Here is a 27,286-nt window from a genome sequence, read left to right as displayed (position 1 = left end):
AACAGCAGTTGTCGCTGTCATTGTTGCCACAGAAACAGGAACGTGCTGCTGTTGTTGAAGATGAAGCAAATTCAAGTTCATCAAACTCGTCGGCAGCAACATCAGCTTTTGGCAATTCGCCTTGTTGCACCACAACAACAACAACAAGCAGCACTAACAACAGCAGCAACATTAGCAATAGCAACAGCAACAGTTGCAGCAACAATCATGAGGATAACGACAACAGCAGCAGCGACATTAAGAACGTAACACAACAACAACAACAGCAACAACAACAACAGGTCTCTTGCTCGCCAACAAGTCTCAACTCGAGTTGCAGCTACAGCTCGCAGCAACAACAACCCACAAGTTGCACAAAATGTGGTCGCAAATGCAGCGGCCTCATGGATCTCTATCGTCATATGCTGGATTGCTCTGGGGATTATGTTTGGTCCTTGGCCAAAAAGCGTAAATATCGTTATTATTGTGGCTCCAAAAAGCGTCGAACTGCCTGCAATTTTGCTCAATTGTTGCGTAAAAATAGCAAGAAATGTCATGTCAAGCAACAGCAGCAACAACCATTGCCCCCCAACAACAACAACGATGCCTCCGAAGAGAGTTCCCACTCCAATTCCAACTCAAATTCAAACTCAAATTCCAATTCCAATTGCCAGAAAACTAAAACGCCGCCTCGTCAACGTCCCAGCGATGGTGAGTTCTTTTTTTTCTATGCCTTACAGAACCATATGAGCTAGAAGTCTTAAATACACATAGCAGGGAGTAACACCGGTACCGGTACCGGTACCGTTAACCGAACCTAAGCATTTTATTTTTAGTACCGGAACTGAAACCGTATCCGAATGAAAATGCTCTATGAAGAACCGAATTCCAAAGCGTTTGTAAAGTTGCTAGGTCAAAGAGTTGTCCAACTTCCAACTGTCATAACTTGATCAAAACTGAACCGATTTTTAAGCGGAATGTCATTTTAAACATTATTTGGCATTTAAATTCATTCTGCATTTAAATTTTATTAAATTCTTAAAAAAAATATTTTTTTCTATTCTACTAAATATTGATTTCGATGCTAAGGGTTTGATTATGAGACCTTTCATTTTTTTCGATGCTAAGGGTCCCCCCTTTGAAATTTCGAAAATTCAAAATTTTAAATCTCAAGTTTTCACTTTAAATCAACTCCTTATAGCGTAATTAGTGTAAAACAACACTTTAAATTTGATTCTGAGACCTTTCATTTTTTTGTAAAAAATCATGTGAAATTGATCAAAAATTTGGACTTGTAAAGTGGCTAAATCCGCAGTCTGACCAACTTCAAACCGTCATAACTTGATCAAAACTGAACCGATTTTTAAGCGGAATGTCATTTTAATCATTATTTGGTATTTTTATTCATTCTGCATTTAAATTTTATTAAATTATGAAAAAAAAAAATTATTTCGGGACGTACCTGAACCGAAATCGTAACCTATATTTGTTTCGGTTTGATTCCCTGTCACATAGCATACATTTTTTTGGGGTAGACATAGATTTTTTATGGCGCTTTGCAAAATAGATAAAAATGCACAGCAAAGAACAAAGATTAAATTTTCTAGTTTAATCGTTACAAAAATAATCCTCAGAAAATAAAGGAAAGATAAATTTATGGAGGTTATTAATAATATATATTTAATAGACCTATATTTGAATTTAGTAAAGGTCTCGATTTTTTTTGCTAAAAAATTCTCAACAATTTTTTTACTCTCCATCTCTCTTCTCTTTTAGCTGAATCCATACGCAAAATGTTAGAGAATTTGCCGGCGAAACGTGTCTGCAAAAAGATCTTTCCCATGGACAACAAGAAGCGTTCGAAGAAGCAGGGAAAACCAGGGAAAAAGCAACTAGCGAGGGGCGCTAAAAAACTTTATAACCATCATCATCATCATCATCATCACCACCATCATCATCATCATCAGCATGCGTTGCGTAATACGCGTTCGCGTGCGCGTTTGGTGCGTGCAAAGCCATCAGCTGCGGCAGCAACTGTTGTCGCCACAGCAGCAACTGTTGCTGTTGAAGTGAACGAGCAGCAGCAGCAGCAACAGCAGCAGCAGCAACAACGCAATCGTCGCAAGCAGCAGCAACAAGCGAAGCTCACAAACAACGACAACAATGCAATTAGCAACACAACAGCAACAACAACAACACCAACTAATTTAAACACTGCCAATACAGCTGCAATTGCCACTGTTGCTAGCCTCACAGCAACAGCAACAATTGTAGCTGCCACAACAACAATAACAACAACAACTGTAGCCTCACAGCTAATTCCCACACCGCCAACAACACCAGCACCAGTACCAGCAACAACAGCAACTGCAACTGTCCCAGCAGCCGCAGCAACAACAACAGCAACAATTGCAATCGGCAAGCAACAATTGCAGGTGAAACGCAGCAAACGTATCAGCGACTGCATTGCCATGTTAACTGGCAAGCTGGAGGAGAAGCTCAAGACTGAACAGCAGCCACTGGACAGAGAGGAGAAACAGAAGCCGAAGCAGCAGCAACAACAGTTGCCGGAAAAGGAAAAGCTGCAGCAAAAGCAGCAGGAGCAACAACAACAACAACTGTTGCAGGAGCAACAACAACAACAGTTGCCGCCAAAGACGCCTAAACGTAAAGCCATCTCGCGACGCATTATCAAGTCATCCAGCGAGACGACAGCAACAACAACAGCTGCTGCATCAGCAGCAACAACAATGGCTGCTGCAACCGCACCAGCAACAACAGCTAGCACTGCACCAATAGCTGTCACAACAACAACAACTGTGGCTACGCCTGCAGCAGTGACAACAGCAGCAGCAACTTTGCCCACAGCAGCAGCAACTTTGCCTACAGCAACAGCAATTGCTGCCACAGCAGCAGCAACAGTGAAATTGCCATTGCCATTGCAACTGCCGTTGCCGTTGCCTGTGCGACGTGCCACGCCCACCAAAGCGGCGACCAAGCAGATGGCAACAACACAGCAGCAACAGCTGCCGCCGCCACCACAGCAGCAGCAACAGTTGCCGGCGTTGCCAACGAAACTGCCGTTGCCATTACCAGTAAAAATGTCAGTGCCGCCAGCAACAGTTGTTGCTGAAGCAACAACAGTTACAGCTGCTGCTGCTGGCGTGCCCGCAGCAACAATGCTGTTGCCCAAGTTGCCGCTGTATTTGCCTTACGTCATGGAACCGCAACAACCTTTAAATTTGAGTCATGTAAAGCCAACGTTTAACGAAGCACATCAGCAACATGCGCAGCAACAGCAACTTGCACAGCAACAACAGCAACTGCTGTTGCATCCACAACAACAACAGCAGCAGCAGCAGCAACGTGTTGCAGCAATGCCAGCGCGTCGTCAAACGATTTGCGGCTTTGAGGCAAGAAATCTGTTGAATCTGGATGAGATGCAACCTTTGGATTTGTCCAAGAAATCAACGCAAGCAACACAGCTGCAACAGCAGCAACCACAACATCAGCACCTTCAACAGCAACAGCAACAGCAACATGAGTTGCCATTGGGTTTGGCATTGCCCCTGCCGCTTGTGGCACGTGGCACGGAGGCAGCTGCTGCCGCTGCACATTATTATTCTAATTTGGAGCTGCTCAAAATTCCACAAGTGCGTAATCCAATGCCCGTGGCAACAGCAATACAACAGCAACAACAACAACAACAACAGCAGCAGCAGCAGCAACAACAAGCAGCGATAACAACGCCTGTTGCTGCTGTGAAAACCGGTGGCAAGAAACGTGCCACAGATGTGGCAAGCAAAAAGGAGAAACAATCGAGTGCCACAAAAATGGATGAAGTGATTAATAATCATATCGATGATGCCATCAATTCTGTGCTACTTGCTGTGCAAGAGGAAGAAGAGCAGCAGCAGCAGCAGCAACAGCAACAACAGCAGCAACAGCTCATGCAGCAGCAGCAACAACAACTGTTGCTGCAGTCAGCAACAACAGCGACAGCCTTAACTGGCATGACTGCAGCAATTGCCGCCACAACAGCAACAACAACGTTTGCAACCACAACCGCAGCAACCACAACAACAACAGCAACTGTTGCCAAGCATTTGACACCAAAGAAACGTAATATGCGTTCGAAAACTATCGATTGTCGCTCTGCCTTGTTGCTGACGTCGACCACGCCTACGCTCACGCACACTGTGCCCGCCCACAAATTGCAGCAATTGCCAAATGGCGCAACAGCAGCAGCAGTTGTTGCCAAAGTGGAAACGCCGCCGCCAACACAAACCGAAATTGTTGTTGTTGCGGAGCCGCAATTGCCTAAAATGGAGCAGCAACAATTGCAGCTCACAGTAGCAGCGGCAGCAACAGCAGTTGCTGCGGTAACGCCAGCAATGCCTGTCTCGGTGATTTCAGTGGCGCCACCAACAGCAGCAACAATAGCAGCAACAGCAGCAACAACAACGACAACAACAGCAACATTGTTGCTATCGTCACGTCGCAGTGCGACGCCCAGCTCATTGCTGGAGGAGCACAACAGCAGCAACATGCACAACAACAACAATACATCGTCGGGCTTTCATAGTTTGGCGCAATCGTCAGTGAATCAGGAAAAGGAGGAGGAAGAACAGAGAGAGCAGGAGGAGAAGGCAAAGAAAGAAGAGGAGGAGCAGGAGAAGGAGAGGCAGACACAGAGACAAAAGAAAGAGCAAGAAAAGGAGGAAAAACACAAGCAGCAGCAACATGAGCAAAAACAGCAGCAACAATTGGAGCAACAGCGAAAGAAGCATGAGAAAAAAGAGGAGAAGAAAGAGGAGAAACGAGAGGAGCAGAAAGTAGAGAACTCAGAGGAAAAGCTGGAGAAGAAAGAAGAGAAGAAAGAGGAAGAAACGGAACCACCTGTCAAAGAGGATGCAAAGAAAAAGCAAAGAAGACGACGCAAAAACGAGCTGGCAGCAATTGTTGCTGATCAATTGTTGGAGAGTTTTAAAATTGACAATGCGCGAAGAGATAACCTCAAGAAATTAGAGAATTTGGCCTATGAGAAGAGCGAGGATCTGTTGCTGACGGGCATGTTGCTGATGTCGAGCACCAAACGCAATGCAACACTACAACACCAACAGACGACAGCAGCAGCAGCAGCAGCAACAACTGTTGGCAGCGATGCCAAACGCAGTAAAGTGGAGCAACAACAGCAACAAGAGGCAGCAACGCCAGCAACAACAACAGCAACAGGAGGGCGTGGCCGACCTAAAAGGCGTCAAAGTTGCTACTATCGACGCGGTGGGCGTGGCAAGGCGGTGGCTGAGACAAATATAAGTGCATTGAAATCATCGCTGGAATCATTTTCCATTGGCATTGAGAAGCAACTGTTGGCGAAGGAGGCGGCAACAGCAGCAGCAGCAGCAGCTGCTGCCAAAACGACCACGCCCACAACGATACTACGCCCCAGCATCTTGTGTACGGCAGCGAAGGAGCAAAAGCAACAACGCGAACAGCAGCAGCAACAGCTAACGGCAACAGTTGCTGCTGCTGCTGCTGCTGTGCCAACATACAGTCGTGATCCGCGACTTAATAAAAATATACACAAGGAAACGCCAGCAACAGCAGGCTCAACACAGCAGCAACAGCGACGAGAGCAACAACAGCAGCAGCAGCAGCAGCAGCAACAAGAGCCACCACAACAACAACACGAGCAACTGGAAGAAGAAGACAACTATTTAACAGAAATAGCGAAAAATGTGAACGAGAAAATCATGTCGGCAACAAATGAAGATTTCGAATTTGCCAACGATGAATTCGATGCTGAAAAAGAGCATGAACAAGGCGATGATAAATTCTATAGACCACCGACATCGATGAGCGTGAGAAGCGCACCAAATCTCAATGATGAGCATTCGCATTTCGGCAGCGATGATGATGATGAGAATACAAATACGGAAATGCTGGACATGGATCTCGATGATGAGATGAGTGTGTATACAAGTTATAGTCAAGATTTGGGTCGAATACGACGTCGACGCAGACGACGACGTAGTGTATTATTAACGAGAAGACCCAAAAAGAGGCGGCCACAATTGGCTGAGGGCGGGGATAAGTTTGATTGTCAGCTGTGTGGCAAGAGTTTCTTTAGTGCAACATCATTGTCCAAGCACAACATGACATTGGCCCATGTCTCCAAATTGTCCGAGCTGGAGTATTTGCAGAGCAAAACAATAGCAGCAGCAGCAACAACTGTTGTTGCTCCTCAAGCTGCCACAACTGCAACAGTTGCAGCCGTAGCACCATTGCAACAGCTGCGTGCCTCGGTTGTTGTTGCAACTGTTGCTGCTGCTGCTGCACCAGTTGTTGCTCCGATTGCAACAGCAACTCCATCTCATGTCATCACCGAAGAGAGTCTGCGTCTACATGACAACCAACAACAACAACAGCAGCAGCAACATCATCAACAACAGCAGCAGCAGCAGCAGCAACATCAACACTATCAACAACACTCTAGTCCCGCCCACAGCGACGCCCGCCTTAATCTCAATCCCGACGAGCGTCTCTTTTATGAATGCTGCAACATTTTGAAGAGCGCAACAACAGCAACAACAACAACAACAGCAGCAGCAGCCACAACAACAAGAACAACGAATCCCACTTTGAATTCGAATGCGAATGCGATTCCAATTGCAATGACAAATTCCAATCAGAATCATCAAACGCATTCCAATTCAACTCCAACTGTGATTGTCAGCGCGGGAGGGAGAAAGAATGCGGAAGAGAGAGCGCTCAGAACAGAGAGAGCGACGACGCCGCCAGCAACAAGAGCAACAACAACAACGACAACACCTGCCACAGTTCCCAATTCAGTTACAGTTCCAGTTCCAGCACAAGTTCCAGCTCAAGTTCCTGCTGTCTCCCATCAGCCTGTTATACAGCAGCTGTTTCGGAATCCGCCCGCAGCCACGCCCACGCCAACGCCCACGTAAGTATAACTCTGAGAAAGAAAAGAGAGAGACAGAAAAACAAAGAATAAGACATAGAAGAACGAGAGAGAAGGGGAAAGTTAAGACAAATTAAAGTAAATTAATGAAAGTAAATTAGGAAGAAAAAGGATAAAAAGACTTCGAACTTCCAAATAGCAGAGAGAAATAGAGACGGCAAAATTCAAAGAAAAAGAAGCGGAAAAGGAAAAAACAGAGATAACATAGTGAGAGCGATTGACATAAATAGAAAGAGCGAGACATAAATAAATGGAGATAATGTATAAATAGGATAAAGAGAGATAGTGAAGTATTTTGAACGAAAGAAAAAGATACAACAGAGTAATGGAGAAAGGGAGAGGGAAACGAAAAGGCGGAAAATGGCAGAATGTGAGAGAAAGTGAGAGAAAGAAAGACATAGATAGATAAAAAGAGATATAAATAGAGAGACATATATACGTATATGCAGAAAGGAATAGAGAGAGATTGTAAAATAGAAAAAGAGAGACAAACGTTAAGAGATTCAATGAATAATAGAGATAGAAAGAAAAAATACAGACACAAAGAAAGAGTGAGATGGAGAAAGAACAAAATAAGGAATCAAGAAGAATAGTAAATAAATAAATAGAGAGAAACATTACACGTATATACACAAAAGGAATAGAGAGAGATTGTAAAATAGAAAAAGAGAGACAAACGTTGAGAGATTCAATGAATAATAGAGATAGAGAGAAAGAATACAGACACAAAGAAAGAGTGAGAAAGAGAAAGAGGAAAATAAGGAATCAAGAAGAATAGTAAATAAATGGATAGAATTTAAATAAAGAGAGAAAGGAATGAATAGAGGAAAAAAAATCTTAGAATGATCGAAGAATGAAGAAATGAAATCTAGAAATTGCATCTCTTTATCTTTTTTTTTTTTTTTAGTAATCAGCAACAACAACATGCACATTCACAACATCATCATCATCATCAGCAACATCAACATCAACATCCACATCAACATCAACATTCTCAACATCATCATCAGCAACATCAGCAACATTCTCAACATCATCATCAGCAACACGGATTATCACCAAACTATTCGGCAATGTCGCAATTCTCATCGGTGACAAACATGACAACATCGAGATTCAAGACGAAAGCAGCAATGAAAGGATACGAAACGAATCTGACGATGACAAATGTGAATCTAACGAATGTGAATGTGAATCTGCAAGTGGATGTGCAGGTGGATGTGAATGTGAATGTGGAATTGGGCAACAAATCAACGGGACGTGGTGTCTGCAAGTTGACCGAATTGGCGGACATAGCACTGGGAAGCGAGAAGCCACCAGGTGTGGATTATATAACCACGCCCAGCACAAATGAACAGCTGGAGGAGCAGGACGAGGGAGTGGGAGTGGCAATTGGTGGAGTAGGACCAACTGCAGCAGGAGCAGCTGGAGTCGGAGTGGGAGTGGGAGCAGGTGGAACGATAGCCATACCAACCGCTGCCGAGCCAAGTACAACATTACCGCCCGTTTCCGGCCGGATTATCATACCGGAGCGTCCGTTCAAGAACATCGGATTGGAGGAGAAGGCAACCATAACGTTCCAAAAGCCAAAGACAACAATGAATCTGCTGACGGAGGACAATAATAGTGTGTCCACAGCCAGTTACTCGGATCGTGATGATTACGACTTTGGCACCTTGAGCTGTGAGGAGGAGGTGGAGGAGCGCGAGGGCGAGGGCGAGGGTGAGGGTGAGGCAGAGGAAGCAGTGGAGCAAGTGCAAGTGAGCAGGAAACAAGTGAAAGGTGCAACAACTGGTGGCACCATTGCCTGCACAACACACACACCCTGCAACGCCAGCAGCAGCTCCAGTTCCTCCTCCTCCTCCTCCGCCTCGACTCAATCCTCGAGATCCTCCAGCTCCAGTCGCGCCACTGCGAAAACCTTTGAAAATAAATCCCTAATAATGGGACGCATTTTTAAGCATGCCAAGGCAACGAATGTGACGCCATTGGCCACAGTGGTGCCGCTGAAGAGTGCACCCAAGGATAAGGCACAGTTGGATCAGCTATTTGATGAGCTGCGTGGCGCTCCCAAGCCACAGGAGGCAGTTGCTCCAATTGCTGCGCCCGTGTCAACAGCAACAACAGCAGCAGGAGCAGCAGCAGCTCCTGCTCTTGTAGAGCACTGGCTGACGCCGCTTGTGCCGCTCCAGCAACAGCAATTGGAGCCAATGGCAGCGCCAGCAGCACCAACGCCACCAGCAGCGCCGCCAACAGCCGCTGCAGCCGGCACAGCAACAGCAACCAAGCGTGGCAAGGGCAAAAAAGCAGCTGGAGCAAGTGCATCATCAGCTCCGGCTGCTCCAACAGCACCAGCAGCAGCCACAAAATCCACGGCTACGGCACGCCAATCCAAACCACGCAAAGATCTCAGCAAACTGCAAACGGAACTGGGCATGACGCCGGAGGCACTGCAGCAGCTCATCGATGAGGGGCAACGCAAATCGAAGCGACGCTGTGCCACCAATCGTCCCAAGAAATTGGTGGAAACCTGGAGCTCCGATGAATATGAAGAGTTTCTATCCACCAAGGATATCATAGCGTTGATTGAGCAAAAGGAGCAGCAGGAGCAGCGACGCAAGCGCAAGACAAGCGAGGCGATTGCTGTCGAGGCACCACAGACGCTGGACAAAAAGGAGCTGGGCAAAAGTAAGAAAGCCAAAAAGTTGCAGCGGGAGCGGGAGCAGGAGCAGGAGGAGGAGTTGGTGACAACGCCAGCACAGCTAAGCAAACGCGCCAGGCAGCGTGTGGAGGCAGTTGCTCCAGTTGTTGCTCCCGTTGCTGCTGCGGGCAAAGCAAAGAAAACGCGTGCCAAAGCGGCGGCTAAAGCAAAGACAGCAACAACAGCAGCAGCAACAACAACAGCGGGCAGAAAACGTGGCAAGCAAATGGAGCAGGAGCCAATGCTGGCGAAGATTACACAGCCAGCTGTGGACGCACGCGAAGAACGCGCCAGTCAACGCACGCGCAGTCGACGGCAGCAACAGGCAGCGGCAACAACAGTTGCACAGCAGCAACAGCAACTTATGCAACCGCCGCAACAACAACAACAACAACCACAACAGTTGCAATTGAAGCAATTAAAGCACTGCCAGGAGCAGCAAAAGCCACGCAGCAGCAGCAGCGGAAGCAGCAGCAATCGTAATAACAACAACAACAACATGAGCAACATCAACAACATTAACAACATTAACATCATCAACAACAACAACAACAACAGCAACAATTGCAACAAGAATTTGAAAGCGAAACGCAAATCACAATTAAAACGTGAATCGCCGGCGCGCCGGAAGCGACCGGCAAGCGAGAAGCAACTTTATTATTGGAGCAGCTCCAGTGATGATGAATTTGGGCGCATCGATAAGGAAAAACAGGCAGCGGCAGCAGCAGCAGCAACAGCGGCAGCAATTGCCAGCGAGGGACAGCAGCAACTAACACAACAGCAACAACAATCTCAGCAACAGCAACAACAACAACAACCTCAACAACAACAACAACAACAACAGCAACAACTGTGCAACAAGCACTTTGATGACAGCAGCGAGCAATATCAAAAGCACGGCTGGATTGTCGGGGATTCACACAAGAAGCTAGTGAAGCTGCTGGCCATTGCCAAGGGCAACAAAAAGGTCGACAATTGTGGCGTCAAGCGGCGTACGCCCAAAAGAAAATGTTAATTGTAACAACAGCAACTGCAACAACAACAACATCAACAACAATAGCTGTATAAGTTGTCTGCGCGGGCAGCAGACGCCATTTATAAACAACAAATCAAACAATTCAACGCTAAACGCATATACATACACATGTATATATAAACTTATATATATATATATATATATATATATTAAAATGCCGTAAAACACGCAAAAAAAAAAAACTTTAATTTCTTTCAACAACAACAACAACAAATCATCTAAGCGTTACATTATTTAGATATTTTTTTTATTAAATGTATTTATAATTAAAAATAAACAAAACAAAACAAATATAACATAAATTTAACATTTTTGATTGAAAATTCGTTTAAAAATCATGTGATTGCAATCAGACTAATTTCAATTAATTGCCTTAAATTAGTTGCACATTGAAATAGGTATAACATTAATAAATTTATCATTTTGGATGAAAAATGCATATAAAATCAAAGTTTGATTGCAATCATTAACAGCTCTGATGTGCTGTAAATAATTAGGATATTTTGGAATTTCCTGCATCCTGTGAAGCAGCAGGAGAAGGTCCTTGCAGTTGTGACAAGGAGCTCATTTGATCAATTTGTTGCTCCCAGCATTCATAAGAAAAATTCACCGTTATTTTATCTAATTTTGCATTAAAATGTTCAATAAATTGTTAATTTTTTTCAAAATTATTGCTATAAATTTGAATTGCGCGCCGTTTGCATGTTTTTGTTTAAATGAATTAATAGCAGCCCTAGTTTCTAGAAAACGGGTTGGCAGCCTTAGTTTCCAGAAAACGGTGGCAGCCTTGGATATTCAAATGCAGGGATGCTTAAGCATATCGATACGTCAAAATATTTAAAAAGTGTAGAGACAAAATTGATCAAAACACGCAAATGGCGCGCAAGTTGATTGATGTAAGTTTTTTTTTTGCCATTATTTGGCAAAAACATTAACAATTTAATAAACATTTTTAATTCGAAAATAGATAAAAATATAGGAGCTGTTGTATAACTAATTTAATTTTGTTTAATCCAAAAACTCTGCAAAATTTCAACAAAAATTATTCCAAAATTTTCAAAATTCCAAGCATTAAAAATACCCAAAAGATCCTTTTTGTTTTCTTGGAAAAGCATCTATTACGAATTCCACGGTCTGGCAACGCTCTAAAATTCGGTAACTTGTTTTTTGTCAGGTGGCAGCATTGTTGTTTTGCAGATTGAAGAGCTCTCGGATGTGGAATATATAAAAAATAGTTTTTCTTAATTTATATACGGTTTACAAACGCATTGGAGCTGTGCAAGTGCAATAATTGTGAGTAAACACAAATATGGTCTAAAACAGGATGTGCATCAAATTCCGCAATTGTCGTTTACGCCTCGAAATTTTTCACTTGCGTCGGAAGTTTTCTTTCTCTCTTCTCTTCACTTCTTTTTTTTTTGTTTCGTTTTTTTGTTGTATTTTACGATGCTGATTCGTAATTGTCTTCTTGTATACACGCTTGCTCTCTTGCCTCTGCCCGCGTGTGAGTGTGTGTGAGTGACTTTATTTGTGTATGTTGAACTGTGCTTGGTTGTGGCTGGTTGGAAAATAATTAAAGCAAATAAGTGAACAACTCCAATTTGTTGCACATTTCTTAGTTTCCGTATTGTGGCCAATTACAAACATAAACGTAATCAGTGATTGTATATGTAATTGAGTGTGTGAACATTTGTATTTTCGTGTGTGTGTGTGTGTGTGTGTGTTAGTGGATGCTGTTGCTGGCAAAGGAGCATTAGAAGAAGATTTTTGGATGCCATTCACAGCATCCACATCGACGACATCCACATCCAAATTCACGAAACAAAGTCAAGATAAAAACGAACACGACGGGAATCGAAATCATCGGAATTGGTGAATCGACCACTAAAATCTGAGAGTTGTTGCTTTTGCTCGTTTCTCCTTTGTGCGCAACTGCAGGTAATCACTGTGTCGCCGTATTGCCACCTCCCCCCTTGCCCCTTCATCAACTTCTCGCTGGCCAAAAAAGACATATCCACACAAGTTGGCTAAAACTCAATGAAGTTCCAACAAATTGGCAAGTTAACAATGAAAAAGAAACGTAACATTAAAAATTCGTTGCACATGCAGATGTCCCCTCTTTCTCTCTCTCTCTCCCCCCCCTCAACTTTCTTTTCCCCAAAACGTCACCGCCCCGCTGCTGCTCCATGCTCTTTGCAAGACAATTGAGACAATTTCACAACAACAACAAAACATTTGTGGCCACAGAAAAAGAGAGAAGAAGAGAGTTTTGAAAGAGGGTCGTCGCCGTCGTCGTTATCGTAGTTGTTGCTTTTGTTATTGTTGTGCAGCCCGGGAATGTACATATATACATGTATGTATGTATGTACGTATTTATGTACATTGCACAGGAAATCTGTTGCTGGGAAACTTGGCACATCATCTCAGCATGAAGATTGATTCTGCGTGCGCTGCACTTGCACTTCTGCAGCCCTGCACTTTCCTATGCTGTCGTGGTGGACAAGGTGGCAACTCTGCGTGTAGCTGGAAGGGATTTACAGTAGCAGCAGCGGCAGCGATTGCAGCAGCAGCAGCACATATTTGTGTGTAATACTTGTATAGCCGGAAAAACTCAATTAAAGTTGGAGTGTTGTTGGTTTTATTGAAGTACACACCCACATACACATGCATACAGAACACACACATACACGGTTGCAATTGATTGTATGATTTTTGTGTTCATTCACAGCCCTAGAGAGAGAGATAGCAGCGGCCGTCAAAAGAGCAGGATAACAGCAACAAAAGTGCACACACAAAAACCTACAAATACGTTAGAGTACCAAAACAACAAAAACAAGTATAAGCGCTGGAGCAGCAGCAGAAGCAGCAGCCACAGTAACAGAAACAACAACAAAAAGCCACCCACATTTTGACACAACTGATACTCTCTCTCTCAGTGCCTGTCTGCCTGCCTGTGCCCTGTACTCGCATCGCCCATGCTTACGCACGCTCTCTGCGCGCGTGTGTGTGTGTGTGTTGAGTCGCTCTCGCTCTCACTCACGCTGTCTGTTCTAGTAGGCACTTTGGTCAGTTGTGCTCTCTGTTTCTAGCTTAGTTGCGTTTGTCAGCAGGAGCAGCGCAGCAGCAGGCAAAAAGGATTTTTCAGTTTGTTGCAGACATTTTGCAATATACCGAAAAATAAAAAAAATAACAATATAAACATAATTAATTAATAATAATGTTGTACAACTAAAGAGAAAGGTGTGCGTGATGCATTCATAAAATTGCAAACAAATAATTGCAAATATATTTCACAAAACTTAATTCGAAAGTGTACAAAGTGCGTGTGCGTGTGTACGTGTGTGTGTGTACGTGTATGTTAGAGTGGTGTGTTGGTTTGGGAGAGAGGAGGAGGCAGGTGGCAATTTGCATTTGCCTGCGCCGGCTGTGAGTGTACGCTTAGCGCAGTCTCGCTGCTCTCTCTCTCTCTTTCTTTCTCTGTCCAGCCGTGGATGTATCCCTGTGCGGCTCCAGTCACAATTGCTTAGCTCTTTTTCGTCCTTCATTCTCGTTGTGCTTGTTGTTATTATTATCGTTGTTCTTGTTGTTGTTACCTTACTTTTCTTATCATTCCCTGTGAACTTCTTCTATGTAAGGTTTTGCACATTAAGTTCCATAGGCCTTTGCAATCCAATGGTGGATGCATACAAATTATAATATCATCCATCATTCTTTACAACTTTTATGTAGTAACTTTTGACTTATATTTATGTGAAAGCAGCAAATTGAGATTTGAAATTTGACTCCAACTTGATTCTATGATAACTGCTCGTCGGTCATATTTTGTCGGTACAAAGCTATTATAGGTGAAAGCTATTCAGAAAGAAGTTTGCTTTAGTCTAGGCTAACTTTCTGTCGATCTTCTTTCATTCGGTTTCATTTTTTTTTTTAACTAAGCTTTGTCTATAATGTGTTTATACTCTTATCGTATCTATAAACTTATAAAAGTCTTAAGTAATTTCGAAAGAAGTTTTCCTTAGTCTAGGATAACTCTTAGTCGATCGTGATTAAGAAAAAAGAGTTGAAGTAAATTCGTATGATAAAAGTTAATAACTAGGCTATAGTCGAGATCCCGACCATAGAATATCAGTTAACTATTTCAGAATATACAAAAGTACTTAATGGAACTTACTATCTAATAAAAACTACTGCATACTTTTGGGTGCTTGTATTGCCTTAATTTTTAATGACTTTGGTTAGTTATTACTGCCGTTCTACTTGTCCAATCTAACTGCTATTAAGTGGGATAATAGATAATATAAATAAATAACGTTAATTACCATAAGAAACGTATTATCTTAAAAACTGTGGGTGTGGTGGTTTTTCGTGATTTTCGGGAGCGCAAGTGCTCGTGTCAATAATTTAAAAATAACTTGAGCTGCTCCAAATTTGGTTGCTCTTTGTCTTGAAGTCTCTGAGATCTAGGCGCTCACACGGACGGACAGACATACATGGCTATATCGACTCGGCTGTTGATGCTGATTAAGAATATATATACTTTATAGGGTCGGAGATGGCTCCTTCTCCCTGTTACATACATTCCAACGACATATTTACTTATTTTTGAAGTAATAGATATAATAATAGTTTATGTTTTATCGTCCCTTATCTAGATCTATCACTTATCTGTACGATACTCTTTCTATACTCTTTTAGGTGCGTCAAGATGCGTCAATTCAACATTTCGGTCATTGGACTATCCGGGACCGAAAAGGATCGCGGCCAAGTTGGAGTTGGCAAATCATGTTTGTGCAACAGATTTATGCGGCCAATGGCCGATGATTATTTTATAGATCACATATCAGTGTTAAGTCAGAGTGATTTTAGTGGACGGATTGTGAATAATGATCACTTTCTATATTGGGGCGAGGTGCGAAAGACAACGGATGAGGGTGTTGAATATAATTTCAATATCATTGAACAGACCGAGTTCATGGACGATTCCACATTCCAGGCCTTTAAGGTTGGCAAAATGGATCCATATTCGAAACGTTGCACCGCCACAAAAGTATTCTCGGCGGAGAAATTAATGTACATATGCAAGAATCAATTGGGCATCGAAAAGGAATACGAACAGAAAGTAATGCCCGATGGCAGATTAAGTATTGATGGTTTTGTTGTTGTATTTGATGTGAGTCCGGTGCCAAATCGTAGTGTTGAAAAGCAGGTGGAATTTGTTCAAAATGTCATTGCCAACATATTGAAGAATAAGAAGCCTTTGGTTTTGGTCACCACCAAAAATGATGATGCCTATGAGCTGTATGTACGGGAAGCGGAGAAGATCAGTCAAAGGAAAGATTATAAAAGCACTGTTCAATTAATTGAGACATCGGCACATGAGAGTATTAACATTGATATGGCGTTCCTCATGCTCGCCCAGATGATTGACAAGGTTAAGAATCGTGTCAAGATCATTTCATATCAGGAATCAGCGAAATCGCGTAAAGAACTTCTCGATATTCGATCGGAAGCTGTGACGCGTTTAATTCGTAATCAAATCACTGACTATCACATATTGTGGTCACAGGGATCAAAGATGCTATCGCAATATCGCGAATGGAACGAGTTCCTCAACATATTCGGACACGAGGCCGGACAGAAGCTATTCCGTCGTCATATGAAAAAACTCCGTGACGATCATCTCAACAAGAAACTCCATCAATATTTGGATAAATTCGCATTGGCATTGGAATATCTATTGCCCGATATCAGTGCCCTCAACATTAGCGATGATGATGCTTGGGAATGTGCCCGCAATTATTTACAAACGCACATTGAATTCGAGCAGTATTTCTTTGAGTGCCCGCAGGCAACTTGGACCGAGCTGTTGGACATGGATGAGGCCGAGGATGAGTCACGGATTCCCTTTGATGTCCTTGAGACAAACGAGGCGGAGACTGTCTTCCGCAATTACTTGAACTCTGTGCAGCAGGACAAAAAGAAAATCGGGTAAGTTATCCAGAATTCCAGTACTTCCGAGAAATAAGTATGCTAAAAAGATTTAATCTTGAGTAATTTTACATGCATTATTCTTAAAATACATATTCAATTCATTATTAGATCAGCAGATACATTTGTATATCATCAGATACTTTTTTTTTTTTATTAATTGTGCATGACAACCAGATACTTTTGTATCTGTATAGGAAATCATGATATGATTCTTGTATTAAATCATAGATACATTTCTGTAACTCTTTATTATCAAATTAAACTAGATACTTAACTATTTCAGATATTTGTTAACATTAGATCAGGGGATCACTATGTGATCATCAGATAGTTTTTAATTAATTAAGTATGATGACAAGACACCTATGTATCAGTATTGAAAATCATGATGCTTTTCTGTATCTAATATCTCTCTTCGTGTATCTGGTATCTGACTAATATAGCTGCAGATGCATTCCTGTGCTTAGTGTATCAGCAGTAAATGATCAGATACATTTATATGTGCATCTAGTATCAGCATTTTCAATATGAATCTACTATAGTTGAAACCAGAAACTTTTTCGTATATCCAAGTATCTAGTATCTCAATACTTGATCATCAGCTACACTTGTGTATCTGTAATTAGTATCTATAATAGAAATTGATTGCTTAGCCACTTGATCAATTTGTAGTTGAGTTCAATAATGTATAAATAATACAATACACTGTAAAATGAGATGCAATATTAATTTGTTGTTTGGTTATATGATTTTTACAGATGGAAACAACAGTTCAAGATGCTGCTGGAGGAATCGGGTTTTGTGACGCCCGGCAAACAATTGTCGGAGGTGCGAGTGTTGTTTATGGGTAGAGAATGCTTTGAGGCGTTATCGGAGCACGATTGCCAACAGATTTATGATATACATCAGGATGAGATTATTGAGAAGAGTAAACAGAATTTCGTTGAACTATTGCTGGAGCACGCACAATATTTTCTACAGTTCAAGAATGTGGACATTATCACCCAAGAGGATGTGCGACAAATTACCGATGTTATACAAGAGGATTCACGCTATAAAATGCTCGATCGTCTCGATCAGGAGCGACGTGTTATGCTCGTTCAACATTTGCGATTTATTCATTGCCCCATTCGAGATCATTGTCCGTTCTTCAACAATTGTGTGGATAATCTGATTGAGGAGGTACTCTCAGATAAATCAGCTGGCAATCACAAGTCACATGGTGGTGGACCTGTCGTCGTCGGTGGCGGTTGGAAGACAACTGGCAATGGCAGTGATCGTACATTGAATCTACTTATTGTTGGCTCCGAGCATTTGGCCAGCGATCTTCTTAATGATATTCGCATCTGTACGGGCAGCAAGGGCGAGTATATCTACGAGAATCAAACATATTATCTTAATTATCGCATTGCCAATGGCGACATGGAGGCTTTCAAGGCAATCGATGTCTACTCAAGCGGTAAGTCAATTTTTCTCATTCATATAACTAAAAATCTCTCTGTCCTGACTTACTCACTGACTAAACATTAAATGGTAAGAGCTAGAAAGCTCAAGTTTTGATACAACAACATTTTCTTAGCTATATATTTATTTTGTTTTATATTTTGCAGGTCTTATTTGTGTGTACTCGAATCAGCAATCGTTTGAAACGCTCAAGGATAATTTGGAAAGAACATTGCTTTGCAATCTAGAGCTGGAGGATAAGTTTGAGAATTTGCCAATTGTGCTGGTTTATCAGCCGCAAGATTTAAAAGAGAACGAAGTGGAGTATCTGAGAAGCGAAGGGATGCGTCTATCTGAAATGTTGCATTGCGATTTTATCGATCATACGCAAAATCATCAGAAATACGTCTACGATATACTCAACATTGTCATTTTGTCATTGAAACTGAGTGAAATGAAGAGCTATGAGCCATATCCATCGTCCAATCACACAGATCTGCGTATTCTTGTCTGCATCTACTGTGGCGATCAATATGATATTGAGAACATTGTCCAACCTCTGATTGCGGAGTCAACAATGGTCAAGGCCAATGAGCATTGCATTATTGTGGATGTGTTTATTGGAGATGCCAAGCGGAGGGTTGAGTTTATACTCTCATCGTATCATGGCACTAATCAATATCGTGATGAGCTTATTCATGGCTATATTTACATTTATTCGGCCAAAAGACGCTCCTCTCTGGCGAATCTCAAGTGAGTTACCTAACAAAAACCCACTGTAAAATAGTATTATTATTTATATTAATTATATTATTTTGTTTTGTTCTCGCTTTCAGCATTTTGGCCGCTCAAAATGCCAACATTCCATTGCAAATAGTCGCTGTGACGGAGAGCGGCGGTGTCAATGCATTTTTTAATAATGAGATTTGCCAATTTCTCATTACCGAGGGCAACGCTTTGGCAGATCGTTTCAAGGGTAGCTTCATGACCTTCTCGGCCGATCAATATGTCAAGTGTAAGTATTCTCCAGAATTCTCACTTTGATTAAAATTCTGATAAGGTTATATTTTTTGTTGTCTTTGCAGTCGCTTTTTATAATCCATTCCTGAAGACCGCCTGGGACAACAAGTACGAGGTGGAGAATCTGCATGTGGAGGAGTCAATTACTTTAGATTCGGGCGAGGGTACACTTGAGAATTCGGTTAATCAAATGCCACGCCCACCGCCCAGACACGAGAGCTATATGCTGTCCAATACGCTCGGCACCGATGGTTCCGGCAGTGAGAATTATGAAATGCTTCCTACACGATCTCTCAACTCATTAAATGGTAAGAACTTCTTAAACTTTTCAAATTCCACCTTTCATTCAATTGTCTTTTCTATTTATTTATTTTTACAGAAGAAAGAGATATATCTTTAGATGAAATCTATGATGACAACAACGAAAAACCCAAACACCTGCATCAAAGTAAGTTTCATCATTCATTGCTGCTTCCTCTTTCAATTTCAATCAATAGACACAAGTCCATTCATCCATACAATACCAACAAATTCTATTGAATTTCATTACAAATGTATATAAGCATATTGTCATGAATCATTGCATATCATATGAGAAGCTAGGCCAAGCGTATACCCTGTAATTTAACAAAGAAGCATATAAAATGCAATATGGTTGCTCTATTGGGGGTGCATTATGTTTTTTGCTTATAATTCGCAATGGCAAAAGATAAACGCTTACAGGGTATTCGCATAGTCATAGCAGACCTACTGAAAATCGAATAAACCCAAAACCATAATTGACCCAAACCCTCATATCATATCAAATAAGTACTCACTAATATTCTATAATGATTACATATTATTAATGATTAACCATAACAATTACATTGTTTTTTTTTTCGTATTTTTTTTACATCGACTTATCTCTGTGTGTGTGTATTTGTTGTTGTCATTGCCTATTGCATACAAATAATTATTATATATATATATATATATATATAAATAAAAAAAAAAAAAAAAATCAAATTAAAAAAAAACAAAACGAATATGAAACAGGATTCCAGATATTCCCTCCTCCAACAACTCCTCCAGAGCCAGCCCCTCCAGATCATCAGCTCATTACATGCACATATAAGAGTCAATTCGTTTCGGCTTCAGAATCAAGTTTGGAAGAAATAACATGTAATCTAACTAATTGAATATTTTCTTATATACTCGTTTTTAATCGTATAAACAATCGTAAACATTTTTCGAAAATGTTTGATTTCCATTTGATTTCATTTCATTTTCGATTTCGATTTCAATTTCGATTTGTTAAAGTATTCATTTTGATTCTATTGCTATTCCTTTTGCCTACTTTCATTGTGTTCATTTTATATGCGAAACGTAAACTGTGAAAAATAAAAACTATCAATGTTTACGCTTTTCTTCTGTACATAAATTTATTCTATACTCATGATAAACTATATAAATATATTGTGTATATATATTTACTGCTAAAATAAGCATATTTTGTATAATAACTTAACTTATTTTGTTGCCCGTAGTATCTTTGCCATTACCACGAATATGTAAATAAAACAGAATATACAAATATTTATTTTAGAGTTGAAAAAAAACCGTTGATAAATTTAACAAAAGTCCTTGTTTATCGTTCAGTTGAGTCCCTTTTATCATATGAACTGATATAATTAAATGATATATGAACGATTTTACAAGAAGATCGATTTGTTCGTTTATCGAAAATGTTTAAAAAGGTCCTTTAATCAAACTCTAATATTTATACACAATCAACAGTAAAACTGTTGATCATCGATTGATCGATTTTTTAAAACTGCCTTTATTTCAAATATGAACATAACAAAAATTTCTCGATATATACTATATTACCAACCAAATACAATTAATATTGTATATGCTTTCGTCATTTGCCTCTTTCTGTTTTTATCGTTTCGTTTTTTTTTTCTCAGCGCTCTTATATTACATTTTTTTTTATATATAATTTTTTTTTTTTTTTGCTAATCGGTTAATAAACTTAAACTTAGCTGAACTATGAGCTAACTGATGATAGTCGATGCATATTATATATTTTTGTTGTTCTTCTTCTTGTTGTTGTTGTTGCTCTTTGTTTCTTTTCCTTTAATCCAATTCATGCATTTCATAAGCAGCGGATGTCAGCGGGTCTAAGGATTCATTGGCCACCCATGATGCAGGTTAAATTAATGTTCCACTCTCTTAACTTAATTGTCTCCTCTGCCTCTCTCTGTCCCTCTCTGTCTGTGTCTCTATATCACACATACACCCATAGATGCATCTGCTGAATTGTAGCTTTCTTTCCATTATACAAAATATATACGTTTCTACATTTTTAAAAATTTTTCTTCATTAATTTAGTGCTTAAATTTATTAAAATAAAAAACACGATGTTTTATTGATCGTCCCAATAAGACAAAATTAGCTGATCATTCAATGATAAATATAAAAGAAATGTAGAAAAATGTAAATTGTAGTGGAAAGAGACATGTCTTATCCTGCACGAACTGTAGTGAAATCCCTCCCCCACCCCTCGCCTTGTTCCACATCCTTCACATGAAGAGTCGACCGATCTATAGCTGTAGCCTCTAGCACTTTTTTTTTTTGGTATTAGACAAAATAATGTCCTTTTCCCCCCTGTGTTACCTCACAAACCTCCCCCTACCCTCCCCCCGGGCTGTCCCCTCTGCACTGCTTGTCACTTTTAGCTTTTTTCTAGCTAAGAATATGATGTATATATTGGTTTTGTGTTTAGCCCCCGTTTCCGATGTCAAGTCAAATGATGATGATAATTTTCGAATAATTGCAGAATGGCTGGAGGATAAGAATGATCCGAGACGGAATATGAACAAGAATTCGATTTGGAATAATTTTAGTGGATCGACGCATGCGTATACAACCGGAAGGCGGCATATTGATTCCAATTTGAATAAGATACGTCCAAAGGGGCCAAGCCAAACGCTGAAGGTGGGTGAAGCGCCCAGTCGAAACAACTGTGCCATGAGCTCCTCAACATTCACGCTGCCCACACAGCAACCAGGCAAATTGAACATGAAGAACTTTCAGTTGGTCAGCGATGCCGTTGCCAAGATGAATTTTAGCAGCAGTGGAAGCGGTAGCATGGCCGAATCATATTTGGCCGGATGTGATGGTGGAGGTGAGAAGGATGCCAAGCGATATGATCATGCTCAGCTTGATGGCGAGGATGAGGATTCCGAGGAATTGGCCGAATATGAGCAAATTTATGAAAATGAAGGTAGGCCTTCCTTTCCTTTCCTTTCCTCCTATCCTGCTCAATATCTGAATCCTTTCTTCATTTCTGGACAATCAATTAATACAATAATAATACCAAATTATCGCTTTCCTTTTTCCACTAACAAAAATATGTGTTTTTACCAGTAATGTAAAAATACATCGAATATTTTAAAACCCTACTTTCAACATCTCTAACTAGATTATTTCAATAGAGTTAAATATATCGATTTTCATGAAAAATCGACAACTTAACTCTAGCTTTAAAATTGGAAAACTCAAATATTCTTCAGCACTGTCCACTTTTTCCATACTTTACCCCTTGACGCTTTTTTAAAAACTTTAAACTGTCACAACTTTTTCAACTCTTAACCGATTTCCTTACGAATTATAAATTTGTATAAATTTTTGGCAATACTGCATTAAAATTGGAAATTCAATTCTTTTCTATCACTGTCTTTTTTCCATACTTTGCTCGACACTTTTTCACAAGAATTTGATTTGGGAATACTCGATATTTGTAGCTCGATTTATTGTCTGCCGATTGGTCGACAATTTCGATTTGTTTTGTTATCGATTTTTACATTTTGATTTTACACATTTGTTTCATTTTATAAAACTGTAGAGCATTCCATAGGAAGCTAGGAAATTACGGTTTTGTAATAAAAAAGTATTGAAATGTGCCATAGAAAGCTAGGAAATTACGGTTTTTTGCATTTCATACAAAATTATTGAAGTGTACTATAAGAATAATACGCACATCTAGAAGAATATGTTAATTTTTTTTTTGGTTTTAGACCTTTTGTTGCAGTATAAAAAAAGTAAATTATATTTTATGATTTAAGTGATTTTATTTAAAACAAAAAAAAATTAATTAATATATTTACAATATTTGATTTTTGATTTTAAAAGAATGAAACAAAATAGTTTTTTTAATTTTCTTGTTATTTTGTTAATATTTTAGACTGCACCGAGTCGGATAGCTGTGCCAGCTCAACGGAGCGTCGTGTCCGTCAACAGAATGCGTATTACAAGGCCAACAAGAAGGCGGCCACCACCAAGAAGAACAAAAAGAAGAAGGTCGCCATTCCAGTGCAAACGCCACGTGTTCCGCCATTTGGCGCCTACGTCAGTCCGCCAGAGATACCGTCACACTATCAACGCATGGCCGCCGTTGCAGCTGCAGGTGAGAAAAGTATGTGTCGTGTTTACTTTTAATTTTTCTTAATTTCTTATTGTTATCCGTCATCAAATTCCTTATTAAAAATACTTAACATTCGCGTTAGCGTCCTTTTACCAACAGTTTAATGTTAAATTCATTATGTTAATTAATATTTACTGTAAAAGGATGTTACCTAACAGACGAGCATGTTGTCACTAAAATTTGTATGTTATGTTTACAGCTCTGTAAAAATGATAGCATACTTCAATAAGAATTGTAGATAATTACTTATTATATTAACATAACATAACACATTTATGTTAATATTTAACATTAATGTGGAATTCAAGAACAACTTCTTAAGAGACTCTCATTCGAACTTTACATTCTTTTATTTGTATTACAGAAAAAGCCGAGGCTGGCGTTATTCCCGATTTTATGAAGAGCGACAAGTCGCCCGAGGTGAGTCATTTCAAGCGTAATCCTTGCTACTGAGCAGACTCTCTAATCGAATTCAATCTCAATTAAATAGTATTCGATGGTGCCAGAATTGACGGCAGCTGGAATTTTCGGTGCCGAAAATTTGCCGGAATTCAATATGAATGCCAAATGCTTAAAGGATTTTGAGAAATTGGAGAAGCGTCGCATCAAAGAGGAGACGGCACGTCTGCGCAAACTGCAGGAGAAGGAAAAGGAGCAGGAGAAGAAGCTCAAGCGAAAGCTCAAACAGAACGCCAAGGGTTTAACCGAAACAACAGAGGCGCAATTTGGCAAACTTATGATCACATCGGACAAGGATGAAATTCCCATATTCCTTATCAAATGCGTTGAGTTCATTGAGAAGGAAGGACTCGATTCGGAGGGAATCTATCGTGTGCCAGGAAGTAGAGCACACGTCGATATGCTCTTTCAACGCTTTGAGGAGGGTCAGTTTTTCAATTATTATCACAAATAATGCGTTATCATAATATAATTTTCTCATTTAGATACCAATACAATTATTGATGTCCTGGATATTCCGGTGAATGCGGTCGCCACAGCGCTCAAGGATTTCTTTTCGAAACGTTTGCCGCCGCTTTTCAGCAAGGATATCATCAAGGAACTAGAAGAAATAGCCGGTTAGTTCAATATAAATAAATCGACCTGGGGACTTGTGCATTAAGCCAACGATTTCCTATAAGAAATTTTATAATTTATACTAAGAATACCAGAATTTAGATACAGAAAAAAAGTTAGAAACCAAGAGAAGGAAATTAGAGGAAACCGACATCAAAACTTTCTAAACAAAATTAGAAAACATGTCGTTTGGAAATATAAATTAGGAACAATTTAAAGCTTACAAAAATTAGTATTAAAAAACGGAATATCTATTTCCCCAACTTAAATTGCCCTCACATTTTAATCACTTGGCCTTTTTGGATTTTTTTCTCAGGTTCACGTGGCGTCGGCTCTTCAAAACTGAACGTGGAGGTGAAAACCGATCGTAGCTGCCGTTTGATAGCTTTAAAATCATTGCTACAGAAACTACCACCCATCAATTTTGCCATACTCAAATACATATTCCAGCACTTTGTGCAGTAAGTACAAAACATGTAGGGGAAACCCCCAAGGGGGAAAATCTCCTTAAAAAAAATGTTGGTTTCTAATTCTTTTGTTTTTTGTTTTTTAGCGTCTCGGATAACTCCAAGTTGAATAGCATGGATAGCAAGAATTTGGCCATTTGCTGGTGGCCCACATTGATACCCATTGATTTTACCGACATGGGGCATTTTGAGCAGCTGCGTCCGTATTTGGAGGATATTGTCCAGACGATGATCGATCAATTCCCGTATCTATTTTGCGGCAAAGATGCTTTTGTTATGGTCTAGGCTTAGTTTAGATAGATAGAGAGAGAGAGAGGCGGCAACAAGAGACGAACAAGTTAGAAAAAGATAGAAGGTAAAGAAGATGAAGAAGAAGAAGAAGAATGAACCCATCGATCGATTTAAAGATCATTAAAAAATGTACTCGAAAACCAGGCAGCAAAAAGGTCTCGTAAATTGTCGTCGTCATTTTTTGTAAAACGCAACAGTATGAGAATGCATATATTATATACATATGTATGTGTGTATGCGTGTGTATGAGTATTTGAGGGTGTGTGTGTGTGTGAGAGAGTTTATATTGTAAAGTATTTGATATTGCAAGAAGAAAGTATAAAACCAATTAGTTAAGTAGGGTATATTTATTTTTTTATATGTGTGTATGTATATCTATATATACATGTATTTATACACATTTTAATCTAAATATATATATATATGGATATACATATTTTTGTATTTTGTATTAATGGCTTTGTTGTGTTTCCGTGATATATGTAAACGCATAGTGTTTTGCGCCCCTCATCCTGCCTTGCCCCGCCCCGCCCCGTCCCTCACAACGCCTAGCGCCTGAACCGCTCCTGAGGCACCGCATTCTGCTCACGTGACGTGCGTGCACTGGTGGGGGGGAGGAGAGCGCAAAAGTTAAACAAATTTATTAATTGTGTATTGTATGTTAAAATGTATTTTTTAAAAAGTAATAATGATAAATTAAAGGATTACGAAAGAATACACATATATATATATATTATATGCTATGTATGTCTAATTAGAGGAAGAAGCAAACACAACTGCAAAGTAAACAAAACGAAAGAAAAACAAAAACAATTCCAGCTACTATATGTGAATCTCTCTTTGTGTATGTATGCGTGCGTGCGGCGGTGTGTGTGTGTGTGTATGCTTGTTCTTTTATGTGTATTTATATGTATTTGTATAAGAAACAGAATTGTGTCTAAAAGATGAAATGTATTAAGTATTAGTGCTAATGATGATAACGGTACTCCCTCCCTCCATTCCAAAACAAACTCCCCCTCCCCACTGCGCTCCCCACAAAAGCAAGCAAAAAAAAAAAACTCACTCTCTTTGTCTCTTAGCTCTCAGCTATTATAAATGTGTGCTCTACTCCATGGTGTCAAAATATACAAGGTGACATATTCCAATATGTTGTACTCTTTTTTGGGTACTTTTATTTTGACAGTATGGCAAGCAAATGTCGTTGAAAGAGTGTGGTGAAGTTATTTACGTACTTCACCACATTGGAATACGACACCTTGTGTATGATTCCACCATGATCTACTCTACATATGGCAAAAAACAAAAACAAAATACATATACAACTGCTATACATATATATGTATTTTAACTAAAAGAAAATTAAAAACAAAAACAAAACGTAGACAACGTAAGCGTAAGTGTTATTTCTTGTAATTGAGCATTAATTTTTTATAAACTTAATTATGTGTATCTTGTGTCTGAACGGACCTCAAACTTAAAAAAAAAAAAAATGAAATTAAAACAAAAAAAAAACGTAAAATTATATTAAAAAAAAACGAAATAAAAATTGATGTGCGAAAACAGAGAGAAGAGAATGACAAAAAAAAAAAAACGAAAAGCAAAAAAATAACCAATATATAGTATAATTTGTATAGATGTGTGTCTATTGCATTATTTGTACACGAATGTACATGCACGCAGGATTAACGGTATATATGTGTATGCATTTATTTATATACGCTAAAGAAAACGATAAACAAAAGAAAATGCAAAAATATGTCTCAACAAAATGTAATTCGACGTGATGTGTAATGATATTTTTAAAAGCAAATTTTATGCCCCCCCT

At 39.9% G+C, this 27,286-nt stretch overlaps 3 protein-coding genes across 8 annotated transcripts in view; all 3 read left to right on the top strand.

The window, feature by feature from the left end:
- Nucleotides 1-93: 93 nt before the first annotated feature.
- LOC117793783 (calpain-D) overlaps nt 94-27,286 on the top strand; it is a 43,785-nt gene continuing 16,592 nt past the window's right edge. Inside the window, exons 1-3 of the mRNA XM_034634178.1 lie at nt 94-107; nt 4,709-6,949; nt 7,875-10,425. Coding sequence (XP_034490069.1) covers nt 5,052-6,949; nt 7,875-10,425 — 4,449 coding nt within the window. The 5' untranslated portion in view covers nt 94-107; nt 4,709-5,051. The remainder of the gene's footprint in view (nt 108-4,708; nt 6,950-7,874; nt 10,426-27,286) is intronic.
- On the top strand, nt 2,887-4,694 carry LOC117793804 (AF4/FMR2 family member lilli-like; the record flags this gene model as incomplete). The annotated part of the gene is made up of 1 exon (XM_034634225.1): nt 2,887-4,694. A coding segment is annotated over exon 1 (1,713 nt), but the record flags the coding sequence as incomplete, so codon positions are not given.
- LOC117793787 (rho GTPase-activating protein 190) lies at nt 11,886-26,604 on the top strand. Of its 6 annotated transcripts, XM_034634189.1 has the most exons (16): nt 11,886-11,997; nt 15,400-16,692; nt 17,454-18,154; nt 18,306-18,891; nt 18,975-19,153; nt 19,224-19,466; nt 19,538-19,606; nt 20,197-20,322; nt 21,309-21,353; nt 21,983-22,429; nt 23,390-23,620; nt 23,994-24,049; nt 24,120-24,513; nt 24,574-24,705; nt 25,020-25,164; nt 25,257-26,604. In XM_034634189.1, exons 2-16 carry the CDS (start codon nt 15,410-15,412, stop codon nt 25,453-25,455), a joined length of 4,836 nt encoding a protein of 1,611 aa, XP_034490080.1. In that variant the 5' UTR covers nt 11,886-11,997; nt 15,400-15,409; the 3' UTR covers nt 25,456-26,604. The 6 variants fall into 6 exon arrangements, with proteins under 6 accessions (XP_034490080.1, XP_034490078.1, XP_034490076.1 ...); XM_034634187.1 differs by lacking the exons at nt 20,197-20,322; nt 21,309-21,353 and having other exon boundaries at nt 21,983-22,330; XM_034634185.1 differs by lacking the exons at nt 20,197-20,322; nt 21,309-21,353 and having other exon boundaries at nt 25,257-25,455.

Source organism: Drosophila innubila, chromosome X (genome assembly GCF_004354385.1).
Source record: "Drosophila innubila isolate TH190305 chromosome X, UK_Dinn_1.0, whole genome shotgun sequence".
Lineage (NCBI taxonomy): Eukaryota > Metazoa > Arthropoda > Insecta > Diptera > Drosophilidae > Drosophila > Drosophila innubila.
This window is presented reverse-complemented; position numbering and strand designations above follow the sequence as displayed.